Source organism: Anolis carolinensis, chromosome 6 (genome assembly GCF_035594765.1).
Source record: "Anolis carolinensis isolate JA03-04 chromosome 6, rAnoCar3.1.pri, whole genome shotgun sequence".
NCBI lineage: Eukaryota > Metazoa > Chordata > Lepidosauria > Squamata > Dactyloidae > Anolis > Anolis carolinensis.
Window position 1 is genome coordinate 65374038 of NC_085846.1, and position 20007 is coordinate 65394044.

The 20007-nt window shown below is 40.3% G+C and overlaps 1 protein-coding gene across 2 annotated transcripts in view; it reads right to left on the minus strand.

Annotated features, from left to right (window-relative positions):
• The window catches only part of LOC100568257 (protein-glutamine gamma-glutamyltransferase 4), a 69157-nt gene that overhangs the window by 36165 nt on the left and 12985 nt on the right, over positions 1 to 20007 (minus strand). For both annotated transcript variants that reach the window (XM_062957998.1, XM_062957999.1), the window contains one exon: positions 1405 to 1577. In XM_062957998.1, the coding sequence (XP_062814068.1) occupies positions 1405 to 1417 (13 nt within the window). In that variant the 5' untranslated portion in view covers positions 1418 to 1577. The remainder of the gene's footprint in view (positions 1 to 1404; positions 1578 to 20007) is intronic.

Sequence of the window (20007 nt, forward strand, 5' to 3'; positions counted from 1 at the left end):
TGGTGGTCCCTATGTATTGTATTAGGAATGTATTAGGTTAAGGTAAAGGTTTTCTCCTGACGTTAAGTCCAGTCGTGACTGACTCTAGGGGTTGGTGCTCATCTCCATTTCTAAGCCAAAGAGCCGGCGTAGTCCATAGACACCTCCAAGGTCATGTGGCCAGCATGACTGCATGGAGCGCCATTACCTTCCCACTGGAGCGGTACCTATTGATCTACTCACATTTGCATGTTCTCGAACTGCCAGGTTGGCAGGAGCTAGGGCTAACAAGCGGGCGCTCATTTCGTTCCCGGGATTTGAACCTGGCACTTTTTGGTCCGCAAGTTCAGCAGCTCAGCACTTTAATGCACTGTGCCACCAGGAATGTATTAGTTAGATCTAATATTGCCATTAAAACATTACTCCTGAAGAAAGAAAACAGGAAAATACAAAGATGCTATAGGAATATACTGGGCCAAGAATCCTTTCTAAAACATTATTTGCTCACAAAACTTGCATGATTGCTTTTTAAAGGGAATTACCAGCACCTGTCTTCTCAGTTAAATAAACAAAAAGAAGGAAATGCAGGGTATTAATTTGGCAGTGGGAAAAATACATAAGAAAGGAATTTCTTTTCTGTAGTTAATCATCATGCATACTTTCGTCATCAAAAACCATGTGCTTTGTCACTGCCAGGCAAAGTCCCTTATGGCAATTGTACTCTCAGTCAACAAAAGTGTAATTCGCAGCCTTCTAAGGTTTCAGATATGCTATTTTGGCTGCTATCCACGTACCTTGGACTTAGCCTCACTGAGAACAATTGTGGGAAGGTATGCACAGACCTTTACTATGAACACAATTGTAGTGCAAAATAATAGTTGTTTTCTTTACAATTACCATCTTTTGTTCATTTAAAAAAAAAACCAAGGGATCCATATGATTTCTTTGTATATAGTTGCATACTGATGTTTTTTCGTATTTTCCTCCCCTATTTTCTCAGATATTATTTTATTTAATTTGCAATTAAACAGTAGCAGAGGCAGTTTAGACAGTTTTTGGAAGAAAAAAAAGACAATAACACTGTACTATATATCACTTTCAAAATCTCTTCAAAGGTAACTTAGCTTTCTAGTAAACATAGCAACCTATGCAGAATTCTTGAACCACTCCACTATTCTACTGTATACCAATCTATACATTAATAAATACATATTACCATGTGGCAAATTATACATTCCTCTGAAACCCTAAGAAAAGAATTCAAGTCTAAGAGCCTAAGTGTCTGATAATATTAATGGTAAACATATAAGACTATTTAAGCTATGTAGCATGAATTTCTGGATTCTTTCAGGCTGGAGGTATCAAATCAGAGCAAACAGGATGAAAACGACACAAGTAGAGCAAATATTTCTTCATGTAACTCACCAGCTTGACTCATGGTGGCTTCTGGGCTTTGCTCTTGGATGTTTTGAAAAGGCACAAGTGTTATGCACCACAGGTTTTCCTCAAGGGCTGAAGGAACCTTCTCCCTTTTATCCGCTCCGTCGAGGTGTCAGAATGTGCCTGGTCAGTGGGTGGTGTTTGGAAAGAGGGAGTTGCTGAAGCATAAAATAATGACTTAAACGTCACACGGAACCTAAAAAATAGCTGTAAGAAATCCATCAAACATAGCTTTGACAGGTGGCTTATTTGAAATGAAAAGGAACCTGTGAACGCATTCTGGTTTTTTTCACCCACAAAAGGAAATGTGGAGAATCTAAGGGTCTTGGTTTCCATGTTGGTGGGGTGGTTAATACAATCTGTGTTTTGGTCTGAATTTTAAAGGAACTGTCCATGTATTGAATATTACCTTCAAAGTAATTTCAGCACCTTGGAGAGCTCACTTAAAATCTTGGATAAAACACAGAAAATATTCTCTACATCTCTGAGATGGAAGCCACTAGCTGCCATCTATTGGGGTCTTTTCCATACTAGATCAGGGATGTCAAACTTGTTTTCCTTGAAGGCCACCTCAGCCTTATTTATGGTTGCCTTCAAAGGGCTGTTGAATCCATGAACAAAAAATCCATGGATACAGAGGGCGAATGTAATTTTGATTTACATAATAGTTGGTGCTCTTTAGTTTCTATCTAGCGGGTCGCTGTTGCCCGCTTTTGGTCTAAAACTATTTAGCTGTTTGTGATTATTTTATCACTTTTGGACTTGTTTGATGCGCAATGCTTTTGACACGAAATAAATAAATAAGTTTCTATCCAGTTTGGGTCACCAGGTATTATTGAATGACAACTCCCACCACTTTTGATTATCTACCATCTTGTCTGGGGATAATGAGAATTGCACGTCAACAGCACTTGTGCTCTGAGTTGACAAAAGTTTAAAGAGCATTTTAATGTCAGACATCATAGCCACAAGCCATTAGGAGCCTCCGGTGGCCTAGGGGATAAAAGCCTTGTGACTTGAAGGTTGGGTTGCTGACCTGAAGGCTGCCAGGTTAGAATCCCACCCGGGGAGAGCATGGATGAGCTCCCTCTATCAGCTCCAGCTCCATGTGGGGACATGAGAGAAGCCTCCCACAAGAATGGTAAAACATCAAAACATCCAGGCGTCCCCTGGGCAACGTCCTTGCAGATGGCCAATTCTCTCACTCCAGAAGCAACTCTGGTTGCTCCTGACACGGAAAAAAAAATAGCCACAAGCCTTATATCTAAATTTAAATCCCACTATCTTAAGTAAACAGAGCAAGCTGCATCTTTCCAGATGTTACTGTATCACAACTCCCAGCAGTTCTAGTCATGATGTCTAATGATGAGGAATACAGGAATTGTAGTCCAACACTGAGGTTCACATAAAATGACATGGTGGGCTGGGTTTGGCCCATAGGCCTTAGTTTTAAGGCATGTGCATTAGATGATCAGGAGGCTGAGTTGCATTCTGTGGGATCCTGAGTTTTGTAGTCTGGTGATGAGTCAGAGCTCCCTTGTTGAATATTTGAAGCACCCAATTCTAAAAGGAAAATCCTAGGGTTCCATAGGATGGCAGTTAAAGGGCAATTGTAATATTGTAGTCATTTTCTAGGTCTTCTAGTGTGATTCTATGGCATGCCTCTACAAATTGCAACATTCACACCTGCCTCAAGCAGACAAGAGTTCTTTATCCCACCCTGTGTTATAGGTTGTAGAAATAAATAAATAGAAGCTTTACCACACTATCTGCACCAAGATGTACCCTGCAGTATAATAAAGTGTCATTCAGGCATGTGAAACAAGTAGCAGTATCTTTACTTCAGTTCAAAAGATATAGCAGGGCAACAATATATACATCAGTCTCTCTGAATTCACACAGAGAACAGAGGGAATAAACTGTCCCTTTAAACAGTCTTTAAATATGCCTCATTTCCTTATAAATAATCAGGCTTCAGAGAATTGGCAGCCATTTCCTTCCTGACCATTTTCAGTCAGCACTCTCTTCACTCTCCCAGATGAAAGTGGCAGTTAAAACCGTTTGTCTCAACAGCAAGCTAGAGACAGCAGCCAATCGGAATTCTGGCTCCTGACTGGCTCAGCCAATCAGCTGTCGACATATACCTTTCCAGTCAACCCATTAGATCATGGTGTCCTTTATACAAATCCTCACACTTTGAACATTCCAAAGATATATAAACCTCACTTACTTAGTTTCCAACAGACCCCTCAAACTCTGAGGGTGCCTGACATAGATGTGGGTGGAACGTCAGGAGAGAATGCCTCTGGAACATGGCCATACAGCCCAGAAAACTCACAGCAACCCAACACTGAAATACCCTCCTTACAACCATTGTACCTTGTGTGTTATCTTCCTAACCCCATTTCCAGTGGAATGCACATTAAATAACACTGAAACACCAGCTGTAATAATCTCTATGGTATGTCTTTCTGTATAGTGTTATGCTATATGGTAGTAGGCTGTGAAATCCCCATAAAAAGAAAAAGGTTGACAGAAGTTATTTTTATGTATTTTAAAGAAACACTTGGCTTGACAGGAGCACCCTAGACTTTATGGAAATATATGAGGCTGAAACAGAGAAGAGGCAGAGATTGGGAAAGGAACATAAGAGTTACATGTCCAAGTCTTGGCTGATTAGGGGAAGAAGGAAACGGAAAGTAGTATATGTAAGCTCTATAAGATTGTTGGGTTTCCCCCCAAGGTGAGCTTTTTACACCACTTAGAGAGCTGCGTCTTATTAGAAACCATTAGGAAATCATTCCAAGGAAGGTGGATTACACAATTTCATAGGCAGTGTGTAAATAGGGGGGGCAATACCATCATGATACTTCCATGACACCATGGAAGAAAGAAACCCATCTTCATACTTGTTAGAACAAACTAGAATACACAAAGAAATGAGTATATGGTGTGTTTATGTATCATGCCACTAGGTCAGAAAATGAATGGAAAGCCACCTTTACACAATTTCAAACAAGTGTTCTGCACATTTTGCCGTATATTGGTCCAGATTTTAGCTGTAGAAACTGATGTGAACAATTAGTGTGTGTAATAATGAATCAAATGCTCATCAAATTAAGGAGATATTGGAATGTTTGAAAAGGAGAGCTTGAAGAACTGTGGAAGAGAACCAAGGCACATCACATTTCTGTCATCAGCAAAATGACAGTGAGATGACACAGCTGTGATGGTTGGAATTCATATGAGGTTTTAAATTTAATCCACCAAGCATAATTTAATGTTATGATATATTCCAGAATGAAAATTATACTAACTGTGATGGGAATGGAGGATCAGATGGCCATCATACGGATGCTAAGAAAAGATGAACAATTGTGGCTGATCTAGCTCTTTCAATCTTACAATTCTCTCTTCTGGATTCCCTCTTTCCTGTTTTAGTTGGTATCTGCAATATTATGTTTTAAAACGGTGGATAAGACCTGGGAAAAAGAACACACAAGCTGTTGAATTCTAATTTTAGACAATGTTTGAACTTGCGTAATTTTAATTGATGTTTTAATAACTAATGCTTTAACCTTTGATTTTAATTGTAACTGTTATTTATAATTGTATATGTTGACATCAAATGGTTGCCTATTGTGAGGCCTCGCTGAGTCTCCTTTGGGGTAAGAAGGGCAAGGTATAAATGTGGGAGATAAATAAATAAATGCTTGAAAGGCAATTTTTGAAAACAGTTTTATTATCATTTGGGAACTGTAATATCCTAGAGTTTTTTAAAGTCACTATTATACAAGATTATTTAGAAATTTCTTTGCACAGCACAGGCTGCAAATATCAACACCTTCTGCATTTGTAATAGGCTACACCTATGGCAAATAATACCTCTCCAAAAATCACAACATGTACATTGTTGTAAAGTTAATGAGTAGCACAAATATTGATTGTGAGCAAATAATTTATGGACTGTAATTGTGCGGAACAAGAAGACAACGTATTGACAGAATGGTTCACAGAAGACTTATGAAGTGGATAGTTTGTGAGCCCTCAGGACAAGAATATCGACAGTTCATTTTGGGAATTCGCTACATATGTACAGTATTGTCAGGTGTTCTTTTTAAAATAAAGAATGTCCTTTACTAGCAGTAACTAGCACTGTCCCTTATAGGGATGACATCCTTTATTATAAGAAATGCCTCGTATTTAAAGTTTCAAAAACCTTTCATTTCATATACTCAATGAGATGCCAAAAATTAACTACTTTTGGGTATAGGCCATTCATATAGACATAAAAGTATGTGTCATGTAATTTATGAACATGGACAATGTGCTAATCTTACAGAGAAATACATGACTCAGTTGATAGAAATCAATGCATTCAGTTGGCAGGACACAAACCTGTTTATAGCTATTTTGTGACTGTCGACTCAGAGAGTCATGCATTTTAACTGTTCTGTATCGCTGTTTTGAAAATCTGGTAGCACTAGTTTATAGCTAAAGATGTATTTGCCAGTATGAGGGTACAGGGTATGTACAGGTCTATTAGGTGGGCTACCAGGGCTTTACCCACCAAGTTCACTGTGCCTTAACTATTGTGTTAGTGTATCAGGGGTCCTCAAGCAGAGAGCCAGTTCATGGTGTTGGAGAGCTGGACTGTAGTTTGGAAAAAATGAACAAATTCCTATGCACACAGCACATATTTTATTTGTAGCGCAAAAAGAAAGAAAGAAAGAAAGAACAATACAATATTAAAAATGAAAAATAAATTTAACCAACATAAACTTACCAGTATTTCAGTGGGAAGTCTAGGCCTGCTTTTGGCTAATGAGATAGTCAAGTTAATTTGGATTGTTGTTGTATATCTTCAAGTCGTTTCAGACCTAGGGTGACCACAAGACTAAAGTTTAGGGCCGGGGCCAGGCAAATGATTTTGGAGAGCCAGATCTGGCCTTAGTTTGGGAACCTCTGGTATAGATAATGGATACATATTAAATTGATATTACTTTCTTAGGCAATCCCTCGTAGCCCTAGGATGATGGCCCTCCATGTGTAGTGTCTTGGCGGTGGATGCATAGGTGGCTGTGGAGACCTATTCTTTACCCACATGTTCTTCCACAGTGGAGGCATCGATTTCCAGACGGAAGGTCAGGGTTGGCTTAGCATGTTTCTACCTTAAGCCCTCCATTCATGCCTCTTCAAATTCTGCAGCACTGCTGGTCACAGTGGACCTTCCCAGTTCTCAGTGTCTATGCCACAGTTTTTAAGATTGGCTTTGAGCCCATTTTTAAATTTCTTTCCCTGTCCTCCAACACTACGTTTCCCATTCTTGAGTTGGGAGTATAGCAACTGCTTTGGAAGACGGTGACCGGGCATTCGGACAACGTGGCCAGTCCAGCGGAGTTGAGCATTGAGTTGAGTTGAGTAGGAGCATTGCTTCAATGCTGGTGGTCTTTGCTTCTTCCAACATACTGACTTCCCAAGAGATTTGCAGGATTTTTCGAAGGCAACACTGATGGAATATTTCCAGGAGTTGAGTGTGATGTTTTACAGGCATACAGCAGGATTAGGAGGATGATAGCTTTATAAACATGCACCTTGGTATCCCTACAGATGTCCCAATCCTCAAACACTTTCTGCTTCATTCGGAGAAATGCTGCACTCACAGAGCTCAGGCGGTGTTGTATTTCAGTGTCGATGCTGACTTTTGTGAAGAGGTGGCTGCCAAGGTAGCGGAAATGGTCAATGTTTTCTAATGTTACACCATTAAGCTGTATTCCTGGCTTTGCAGAGGGATTAGCTGGTGCCTGTTGGAAGAGCACTTTGGTTTTCTCGATGTTCAATGAGAGGCTGAGCTTCTCGTATGCTTCTGCGAAGGTGTTTAGTGTGGCTTGTAGGTCTTCTTCTGAGTGTGCACAAACTAAGTTGTCATCGGCATATTGCAGTTCTATAACAGATGTTGTGGTGACCTTGGTTTTGGCTCTCAGTCTGCTGAGGTTAAATAGCTTGCCATCTGTCCGATAGATGATTTCCACACCGGTGGGAAACTTCCCATCAACAAGGTGAAGTATCATAGCGATGAAGATGGAAAAAAAGGTGGGGGCAATAACACATCCTTGCTTGACACCTGATTCCACCTTAAATGGGTCACTTTGGGAGCCGTTGCTGTCCAAGACTGTTGCCATCATGTCATCATGGAGGAGCCGCAGGATGTTCACAAATTTGTCAGGGCACCCAATATTTTGGAGGATGGTCCAGGGAGCGCTGCGATTCACTGTGTCGAATTCCTTTGCAAGGTCAATGAATGCCATGTGCAGAGGTTGGTTTTGTTCCCTGCATTTTTCTTGGAGCTGTCGTGCAGTCAAGATCATGTCCACTGTTCCTCTGGAGGGACGGAAGCCGTTCTGGGATTCTGGGAGGGTGTCTTCTGAGACAGGGAGAAAGCGGTTTGCAAGGATTCTTGTGAGGATTTTCCCAGCAGGGGTTAGGTAGCTTTGTAAATCACAATGAAGCCAGTTATAAAACAAATGAGTTTCCAACACAAAGAATACCATGTAACATTTTTGAAATGTGTAACAAGCTGGTGGACACACACATACACACACACACACAACCTGCTTTAGCACAACTAGGGAAGAAGTGTGTTCAAAGGAACAGCCTCTGATCTGCCAGCATAACATTGGATCCCAGCCAATTTATGGTCATTTTATTGATGTAAATCTATCTAGGAATGTCTGTTTTGGCACAAGGTTGATCTTGACACATCAAATCACTTGTCTGTACTTTCCTACTTTCTGTCTGGTTTCCAATGTTCTGGTTGTTCCTGTAAATGAGGGATTGCACTACTACTTATGCCTACATGAAAAGAGGCCCCAATACACTCAGGAGAACTTCCTCTTCAGTAAATGTACGTATATCATACCAGGCAGCATGTTTTACTAGAATTTAATAGACAAGGACAAGGAAAAGGTATGAAAAGTAAAGTTATGAGTACAACTGGTTTTGATGAATGATCAGATAGCTTTTCCCCACTGAGGTTTCATATTTTGTTTTGTTGTGCAAATGTGATTTTAAGGCTCACCTGAAGGCATATTTGATTTGGCTTGGGAAGTGCTCACAAGCTTTTGTTTATTTTAGATAGAGCATGCTGGGGCCCTGTTAACTAACTTCACAGAATTTCCCCACCTTGCTTAAGATAGTCTGTTCTGCTAGTGAGAAAAGGAATTTGTATTGGGCAACAGCTTGTATTTTGTGAGCTATCATGTGTTTGACGTGTCTAATATCCTCGTCTTTTGGCTTTAATTGCACAAGAGGGTTGGGCACAGTTGGTCCTTCAGGAGGTGTTGGACTACAACTTCCATCTGATTGCAGTTCTTAACAGCATAGTCAATGGCAAGGAGTGGTGGAAACTGCAGTCCAGAAACATCTGGAAAACTCAATTTCCCTGATCTCTGAATCTAGATTGGACTGAGCATTGTCTACTGAACACTGGAGCTTCTCTTAAAGGCAAATTTCTAATCCTTATCACTGAAAAGTCATTTTGAGACTCCTGATCCCAAGCATTTTAGATCAGGGGTACTCAACCCGTACCATAATATTGCAAGATTCAAAAGCTGAAATATCAAACATAAAGTAATGCTTATGATTATGTTGGTTATTCCCAACTAGAGTAAATCTATAAAATTAATTCTCAAATGGCGAGTCAACAGACAAGTAAATCTAATTGAGTCATTGGGTCTACATTATTTTTAGGGAATAAAATAGAATTAAGAACAATATATTATAAGGTTATATCTCTGAAACAATAGAAAATCAATTAAGGAGGACACGTCTGTACTAGAAGTTACTTTTTCAAGACCTATCAACCATGACTTTGTTTGGATTCTTAGAATTAATCCATACTCTGTGGACCAGAGTGTCTTCAGTACACTTCCGCCTGGCAGAATGTGTCACATATTAGATTTTCTTGTTTGTTGATAACACTAGAATGCACTGCCAGAATTGAATTCAAGGGTGGCAGATCAGGCTGATGATCCAAAAGAAAGAAATGATGGCAGCCTTCCCTGCATGAAGGCAAATCAAAAATGCCTGTGGCTGACCAAGGATTAAGGTTTTGTCAATATGAAATAACACTGAAGTCGCTAATGCACTGATTCTCCTTCATGATAGACTGGTCATAGCAACACAGGAGACTCCCAAATGTGTCAAGAGAAGTCTTCAATGTCTGCCATTCCCTCTCAGTGATTGACAAGTGAAAGGATATAGGGTGTGTGCATAACCTATTAATAATATCAATATAGAAGAATGCAGGCTCTTCACACATCATGATGTCTCACAGTTTCTGGACCATTTGTGAATTATGGAGTATCAACCCCCACCATCTGCAGGAGCTGCATTCTCAGACTTCATGTGGATACATGAAACTGCAGTTAAAAGTGAACCCTATTGAAATGAAGGATTTCTGGCCCAAGGATATCATAGAGCAGACCTACACAAACCCTGGCCTTCCAGGTGTTTGGGCCTTCAAATCCCAGAAGCCCTAGCCAACTTGGAGTAGTGGTTCAGGCACGCAAGCAGTAGAGCACCAACCGTGAATGAGTAGTTCGCCCCAACACCCGGTGAGGAAGGAGGCAAAGGTCTGGGACTTGTTGCCAGCAGGGAGCTGGCAGGCGGGGATTTGATGTGGTGGGAGGTAACAGACAGGATGCCCCCCCCCCGCCACGCCTGCCTGGGACAGCGGTAGGGTTGGCAATGTAGTTCTTCAGGCACGCAAAAAGTGGAGAAGAAATAGTGAGTGAGTAGTTCGCCCCAACATCCAGTGAGTAAGGAGGCAAAGCTCTGGGACTTGGTGCCAGCAGATTTGACATGGTGTGGAAGGAGGCAAAGCAGCAGAGTAATTGAGTTCTGAGATTAAATAGTTCTAAAGAAAAACCCTTCAGTTTTTGCAAGCCCTTAGCCCTTTCCCCTTGCCTTCAATGCCAACCCAGGAAAAAAGAAGCCTTATAATTTTTGAGAAATAGAGTGATTGTTTATAATTCTTCTAAAAGAAAAACCCTTCAATTTTTGCAAGCCCTTAGCCCTTTTCTTCAATGCCAACCCAGGGGGAAAAAAGAAGCCTTATAATTTTTGAGAAATAGAGTGTTTGTTTTTAATTCTTCTAAGGAAGAACCCTTCAATGCCTTGCCATGAGCAGCAACCCAGTCAGCTAACCCAGGAAAAAGCCTTAAGTTCAGAGAAATAGATTGTTTGTTTTCAATTCTTCTAAAGAAAATCCCTTCAATTTTCGCAAGCCCTTAGCCCTTTCCCCTTGCCTTCAATGCCAACCCAGGAAAAAAAGGAAGTCTTATAATTTCTAAGAAATAGAGTGTTTGTTTTTAATTCTTCTAAGGAATAACCTTCAATGCCTTGCCATGAGCAGCAACCCAGTCAGCTAACCCAGGAAAAAGCCTTAAGTTCAGAGAAATAGATTGTTTTTAATTCTTCTAAAGAAAAACCCTTCAGTTTTTGCAAGCCCTTAGCCCTTTCCCCTTGCCTTCAGTGCCAACCCAGGAAAAAAAGAAGCCTTATAATTTCTGAGAAATCGAGTGTTTGTTTTTAATTCTTCAAAGGAATAACCCTTCAATTTTTGCAAGCCGGTAGTCCTTTCCCCTTGCCTTTAATGCTTGCTATTAGTCCAGCTCTGCAAAAGCCAGGCACTTGGAGTCAGCCAGTAGGCCTTTCCCCTATTAGCCCGGCTCTGCAAAAGCCAGTCACTTGCAGCCAGCCGGAGCCGAAGAGCAAGCCAAGCCACCCACTCACGCGCCCACCCAAACACGAAATGCCACGAGGCGCTCCAAGTCCAGCTTTAAAAAAAAAAAAAAGACGCCTACAGAGGCACGCAGAGGACGTACAACCGCTCCCCCTTACATCAACGTGCACTGTGATTGGTCAGGGAGGCAAGGCCATGCTAGGCTTTGGTTTGGTTGCATTAAAAATATATTTTTAAAAATATTTAAAACATAAAAAAATTATTTAAAAATAAAAAAAAACATTCTGATCAAATTTCGAAGCCATTTAGAACGTTGGGCTACAACGCTTCAAAATCACAGGTTAGATGCAACATGATAACCCGCGTCGGAAACACGTTCGCAATGCGGATTATATCCGATTTTAATCCGAATTAAGAATTATTATGAAGATTCGCCCATGCCTAGTCACAGGTTGTGCAAGTCACGCTGGAAGACCTAGAAAATGCCCAAAGAGGATTCATTTTGTGATACTGGACACGTAGATCGGTTGGGAAGGGGGAGTCATATTGTAATGGGAAGTTAAGTGATTGATAGTCTATTCACGAGAAAAGCCAATATAACTGAAATTGACACCTGCGTATCTACAGTACGTTTTTGGTCATAACTGATGGAAGAATTCCATGGAAGGTGTGTCAACCAGTTCTGTGAGAGGTTACATTCCCCTTGAAAGACTGTGTTCGCAGCTTGGGAGTGTTCCCGTATCCGTCTCTCCAAATCTCAGCCCAGGTAGATACGATGGTCAGGAGTGCTTATACCAGCTTCGGCTGATATGCCAGCTGTGCCTCTTCCTAGAATTGCAGAACCCAAAGACGGTAGTGCACGAGCTGGTAATTTCAAGGTTGGATTTTTGCAATGTGCTCTGCATTGGCCTATCTTTTTACCAAGGTCGGAAACTTCAGTAGGTTCAAAATATGACAGCCAGATTGGTTGCAGCAACATCCAGGAGTGAGCATTTTACGCCCATATTAAAGTCACTCCACTGGCTGCCAATTAGTTTCCAGGCAAAGTACAAAGTGTTGGTTTTGACCTTTAAAGCAGTACATGGTTTAGGTTCAGGTTACCTACAGGATCATCTTATCTCTTACAATCCGCCCTGGACATTTATGTCCTCTAGAGGAGGATACTCCAACCAGTCAGGAACTTACAAGGGTAGGTATAGGGTACAAGTATCACAGTGAGTGGTGATGGAGGATCTAGTTCCGTTTGTTGCGTTTGTTACCATCACTGTTGTATTTTATTTGTTTTGTTCATAATTGTTCTAGTTGTAATTGTTATCGTTTTACATAAGTAATTTTTTTTTAAAAAAGATACACTTGGAGCCTTAAAGGAACAATCTTCTTTGTCGTGATGTATAGTCCATAAAAATGTTTCATGTAGCTTTTCCTCCTCTGGCATTTTAAGTTCCCTGGAGAACATGTGTTCATTTTTCTTCCATCTTTAAAATATTATTCTATTTTTTTCTTGTTTCATAAAGTCTGTCAATAAATTTCTCTCTTCCCTTTCCTTCTAACCTTCCTCATTTTTCCCCATATTTTTTCTTTTTATCTTTATTAAAACTTCTAATAAAATTATATATATACATACGGTAGAGTCTCACTTATCCAACATAAACGGGCCAGTAGAACGTTGGATAAGCGAATATGTTAGATAATAAGGAGAGATTAAGAAAATAGCCTATTAAACATCAAAATAGGTTATGATTTGACAAATTAAACACCAAAACATCATGTTATACAACAAATTTGACAGAAAAAGTAGTTCATTACACATTAATGCTATGTAGTAATTACTGTAGTTACGAATTTATCACCAAAATATCACAATGCATTGAAAACATTGACTACAAAAATGCGTTGGATAATCCAGAACGTTGGATAAGTGAGACTCTACTGTATATATAACATGGAGATTACTCCATGAAACTTTAAAATGCATTATGAAAAATGGTATCCCAACTTGTAACACAATAGATGTGAGCTCTAAATTTTAATTAAGTTATTTTTTAAATTCTTCTCTTAGTCCTCTCAAATATTTCACAACCTACTTTATGTTTATGAAATTTGGGTCTTGGTTCTGAGATTCTGGAGGACCTTTGAAGTGATGTTTCAATCACCAGTATATTGGGAGTTGTTCAATAAGGCCACTACCCCAGTTAATGAAGGGTGATAAATGTAGCAACTCTAAAAACCTATGAGTCTAACAGTGAAGATTCTGTGTTTATGCTACTCTTTGCACAAGAGTATTTCTTTAGTTTGGAAGTTAAAATCATCTACAAACATGGAAGAGTTCGAAAAGTCTAGAGCAAAGTATTAGCAAGAATGCAGGGTCAGGGAATTAGGAAAAGATGCTGAGCTGGAGAAAGACTAAAGGCAATTATTTGAACCAGCAAATATTTGTAGAGTGTAAATCATATGGCAAAAGGAAAAAAGATTTCCTGCCAGAGGAGCAGTTCTGAAGCTTTATCTGGGTGTTGTTGTATGTCTTTCGGGCTGTGTGGCCATGTTCCAGAAGTATTCTCTCCTGACGTTTCGCCCACATCTATGGCAGGCATCCTCAGAGGTTGTGAGATATGGATCTGAGGATGCCTGCCATAGATGTGGGCGAAACGTCAGGAGAGAATACTTCTGGAACATGGCCCGAAAGACATACAACAACCCTGTGATCCCGGCCATGAAAGCCTTCGACAACACATTTATCTGGGTGTATTGTCTTCTTCGTCTACTTCCATTCGCCTTATGTTAAGAGTCAGGAAAAAATTGTGTTTCTCCTGATCAGATTTAAGTTCAGTCCTGGTAGATTCTGAGAGAAAGCAGTTATTCACCTGCCACTTGGAATCTCTTGGTGTCTTCTTTCAGAGTGACTTGTCACACAGGTAAAGGTAAAAGTAAAGGTTTTCCCCTACATTAAGTCTAGTTGTGTCCAACTCTGAGGGTTGGTTCTCCAGCTCTTCAGCTTAGAAATGGAGATGAGCACCAAACCCCAGAGTCGGACACAACTAAACTTAATGTCAAGGGAAAACCTTGACCTTTACCTATTGACACCAACTTGTGAAACTTTTTCCACATAAGTTAATCAATCACCACCCCAACAAACTGCATTCTGTAACACAATAGGTCTTAAAAGCAACATTGCAATCTATTGTAACTTTAATAAAACTGGGAATTTTAAAATCCCCAGGTATATGCTTGGTAGATCACTAGGCAGTTAGCCTAAAGTCCACAATGGAGAGGAGATTATTGTCCCCTTTGGGTCCCATCTACACTGCCGTATAATGCAATTTCAGAATGCAGTTTAACTGCATTGAACTAGATTATACGAGTCTACATTACCATATAATGGTAATCCAATGCATTTAAAGTGCATTCTGAAACTTCATAATATGGCAGTTTAGACAGGGCCTGGAGGAAATAATCTATCATGTTACAAATTCTGATAAGATGCCTGAGACTCCAGTTGGATCTGGCAATTTAAAACAGCGTGGAAAACTTTAATGTAAGTTTTTCAAAATCATATTTTTATGCCTAGTCCAAAGGATGATGACAGCTTTAAATAAGACAGCTTTCAGTTTATACTTTTACCTGCAAGAACAGCATATGAAAGGGTTCTGTGGGTAAATAAATATCAGTTACAATCTGTAAAACAAGTTGTTGGAAATGACAACCTTCTTGAAGCCTTCTCTAGTAATGTTTATCTATATGTTTGCATATATGTTCTAGGGTGCAGCTTCCTTTACTCTAGGGTTCCGAGAAGTTATAAATGGGGCTGCAGGCCACATTCTCTCTAGCTCTCTCCCCCTTTGACTATGTGACCTGTTGATAGCTGTTTTGTTACAAGAGAGATGAGCTGGACGACTGGCACAGGGAACCATCTCAAACATATCTGAAACTGGTTTTTGTATTCGTGTATGCTGAACACATGAAGGTTGTGGGTAAACCAAATATGTTATTTCAGTCAAAGTCTACTTCATTTTTGTCTCTTGAGTGCATGATATGGAGCCCTGGTGGCGAAGTGTGTTAAAGCGCTGAGCTGCTGAACTTGCAGACCGAAAGGTCCCAGGTTCAAATCCCGGGAGCGCCATGAGCAACCGCTGTTAGCTCCAGCTCCTGCCAAGCTAGCAGTTCGAAAACATGCCAATGTGAGTAGATCAATAGGTACCGCTCTGGCGGGAAGGTAACGGCGCTCCATGCAGTCATGCCAGCCACATGACCTTGGAGGTGTCTACGGACAACGGCTTAGAAATGGAGATGAGCACCAACCCCCAGAGTCAGACATGACTGGATTTAACGTCAGGGGAAACCTTTACCATACACACACACACACACACACACATATTGGGCAGTGAAAAACACTTCTGAAGCACTGCTGTTTTCATGCACTGGCAAAATCTTTGTTTTCCTAACAGATCAGAGATAACAGGTTATTCAGTCTAACAACTGAAACCATTGGCTTGCATAATTATATCTGGTTCTATACCACAAGAGAAGATTCTAATCTACATTTTGGCTCTTCTCTGAAAGGTCATGCTTTTCTAAAAAAATAATTATGATCTCCAAATGGAATTTTCCAAAAGGTTATAAATGCCATTTTCCAAAACAAGTAGATTCTGGCTCCAGTAAGTCAATGCATGTAAAAGTTCCACGATCTAAGACTGAGAGCCAGTTTGACATTTTTAATGGGCCATTAGGGAGACCAAATAATATACAGATCCTGTCTGTAGATGTGGCAAAGAATACCATCCAGTTTGGTTGTAGGATCAAATAAGCTGGCAAAATGATACAAAGTTGTTAAGGAAAGAAAACTATGTAAGCAGGGCAAAGAAAATTTTCCACTAAAATAAAGGAGTATCTCAAAGCCGGTCATAGCTTGGCTGTGAGCTTTCTGATGATATAAATACAGATGGCAATTTGACCGAGGACTTCCTTGCTCAAATACAAATTTTGATCCACAAAAGAAATTATAGATTTTTAAAAAATTAAATTATGTATTACTTCCTAATTTGCCAGGATCCTTGAGGTGATACACAACTGTAACAACAAGTCTTAAAATGATTTTTAAAAACCAGTTCATATAATTTAAAAAAGTTTGGTTTTAAAGTACACAATTTAAGCAGACCCCAATATAAATTTTGGTTTTATTATGGAACAGAGAAAACAATCCAGTCTACAGAGTTGGACTTGCAGGTGTGTGTTTACGTGACCAGCAGGGGATTTTGAGGAAGGACTCTGGCCATTGACTCCCATTCAGGTGCCCACTCTTATCCTTAATTTTTTGGATTTTCTTTCACCAACTTTTTCATTATTCTTCTAAGGCAGGCATAAGCCACAGTTACTGGCATGAGGAACAGATACTTAAAAGGAGTCCCACTTTGTCACATAAGAAAAGATAAGGCAACACCCTACGTTCCTTTGCTGCTCACCTTTAGGCTTTTGTCAAGAGATGAATGAGTCCTGCGATGGTCAGACTTCTAATGCTGGCAAAAAAAGACCCATGGCTGAAAAATAATTTTTCCATTTGCTGGGTGCTTAAATACATTTAAAGGAGCTTCCAAAGCAAACAGCAGTGATTTCTATATCCAAACTTGGCATCTCCCAGGTTTACAGTGGGGAGAAAAGCCAGAGTGCAAACTCTAAAAGACAGCTTGTAAAAATTACACTTATATAGCAAAATTTGAAACATTTTCTGTTCCTGGTTTGAAAGTCTTATTTCCTGTTTAATTGTGTGGTTCTTACTTTGAAAGTAGTTGCTACACTCCAGAAACTTCGTTTTCGTGACTGTCACAAATTAAGTTGAATTGGTTGAGACTCTATGAGATATTCATTGAAAAACGATAGCAAAATTTCCTGCAGAATGTCCCACGAAAACAAAGTACAGCTGAGTTAACAGAGACTACACAATTATAGTAATCTATTTTACCAGAAGCAGCAATCAATAAAATTACTCAAAAATCCCTTTGCAGTGTACAGAATCATTATATTCATTCAGTATACCGTATTTTTCGGTAATACACACAGAGAGATTATGACTTCCTTATCCATGGATTTGATATCCATGGTTTCACTAATGCATCTCCCAAAAACACCCATGGATGTGTTTGTTCCTCTCTAAGGCCACATCTACACAGCCATATAAAATCCAGATTATCTGATTTGAATTGGATTATATGAGTCTACACTCATATACTGGTGGCACAGTGCGTTAAACCGCTGAGCTGCTGAACTTGCGGACCAAAAGGTCCCAGGTTCAAATCCCGGGAGCGGAATGAGCACCTGCTGATAGCCCCAGCTCCTGCCAACCTAGCAGTTCGAAAACATGCCAATGTGAGTAGATCAATAGCGGCGGGAAGGTAAGGGCGCTCCATGCAGTCATGCCGGCCACATGACCTTGGAGGTGTCTACGGACAATGCCGGCTCTTCGGCTTAGAAATGGAGATGAGCACCAACCCCCAGAGTTGGTCACGACTGGACTTAACGTAGGGGAAAACCTTTACCTTACACTGTCATACAATCCAGTTCAAAGCAGATAATTTGGATTTTTATATGGAAGTATAGAGGGAGCCTAGGTCTTCCAGTATAATTCTATGGAATGATTCCAGTCCAAGTATAGAAACATAAGATTTGCCATGGTTTAGGTATCCATGGAGAATTTAGGAACATATCCCCCACAGATATGGAGGGTTATACTGTATTGTCAAGTAGGAAGAGCAAGAAAATGAAATATTCATTGTGTTTCTTTGTCTAAAAAAATGATTTGGCTATTTAACCAAGAAGGACCATATACTGTATAATTTTTAAAACATTGTGACAGGCCATTTGCTGCAATTGGCACCACGAGATGTAGAGCCAATCTTAAGAAATGGGGCTACAAAGTGGAGTCCATGACATGCGAGTGTGGAGAAGAGCAAGCCACAGACCAGCTACTACAATGCAGCCTGAGCCCTGCCACTTGCACAACGGAGGACTTTCTTAGAGGCACTCCAAGTGGCCAGCTTCTGGTCAAAGGAAATTTAGTATAATGCCAAGTTTTTAACTTTGTTTGTGGTTTATTATACATTTTAAATGTATTCTCGATTTGTTTCTGACACGATAAATAAAGCAATTTGTTAAATTCTAGTAGTAACTTTATTTACCAAATGTTTTCATGCATGGCCTTCCACAGCCAGAAGAATGACATTGTCTTTCTTCTAAAATTGTGAAAGACCATTTGCTCCAATTGGTAATTTGTTCAGTTCTGCAGTGACTATTTTATTTACCAAATGCTGTCATGTATGACCTTCAGAGGCCAGAGGAATTACAGTTTCTCCTTAAAGGCACTCCTCCTTTGTGGTTTGGTGCTGTAGCATTCACTCCACCATATCTGTCAGCACAGTCTTTGCAGTAAGCAACAATTGGGTATCTGTTGCAAACCATCCAGGTAAACAAAAGGAGAGAAAATATCTCATGCCTAACTGAAGACAGCGAGAACGCCTGGTTTTTCATTTTTTGCTTGATCTCGTTTCCGGTCTGCATCATGAATGAAAAATCCCTCAGGTTTCTATTTCATCTTTTCCTTTGGATGGTTTTGTTCTTCTGGAAGATGAGGCCCAGTGTGGAGAAGCAAAAGTCCAAGGAGAGTAATAGATATCCCTATCCACCATAATAGTGCATGAGTCTCCCCAAACAGCAATTTGCCAAGGAAAGCCTAAAAGAAAAACAGAGGAAGTTCCCTGATCAAAAAATAATAATGGATAGCAAAGCTGAAGGATGAAACATCCTGGTGCAGTTTGGGGGAAGAGGGACCGTGGATGAGGGGACTTACAATATCTTCAGTCACTTCCTGGGACTACTGTGACCCCCACCAATGACTGATCAAGACCAAACTTGGCACATAGAGCCACCATGGCCCACTCTACATCTTGGTGAGATTTGAAAGAGCTTGGACCTTGGATGATGGGACTTGCAGTATATTCATTCACTTCCTGAGACCACTGTCACCCCCATCAATGTCTCATCAAGACCAAACTTCAAACAGAGAACACCCATGACTCACTCTACACCCAGGTGCAGTTTGGAGGATGATGGACCATGGACGATGGGACTTCCAATACCTTCACTCACTTCCTGAGAGCACCGCGACCCACACAAATGACTGATCAAGACCAAACATGGTACATGGAGCCCTCATGACCTATTCTACATACTGGCTCTGTTTGGAGGGGGATGGACACTGGACAATGGGACTTGCATATGGGAGTTGGAGCTCACCCGCACCCACTGAACCCAGCTGACATTGGATATAGGCTACGCTTGGAACACAGGCAAACAATGCCTTTCTCAAATGACCCGGGCACCGCCGGGTCTCCAAGCTAGTGTGTGTATATATGTATGTATGTATGTATGTATGTGTGTGTGTGTGTATATATATATATATATATATATATATATATATATATATATATATACACATACACACACATACATACATACACACACACACACACACACACACACACACACACACACACATTGTGATCCTTCCTGAGTCCCCTTCTGGGTTAGAAGGGCGGAATATAAATACTGTAAATAAATAAATAAGGAGGTACCAAGCACCTCCTATTGCAATATCCTCAAAACTATGAAGAGACAACCCCATGTTATGCAAACATATAGCATATATGGATTTCCAGCCATGCAATCCAAATCTTGATTGTAATGAACTCATGCACTGGGTCCAGTTAAAAACCTGTTACAGTAGAGTCTCACTTATCCAACATAAACGGGCCGGCAGAATGTTGGATAAGCGAATATGTTGGATAATAAGGAGGCAT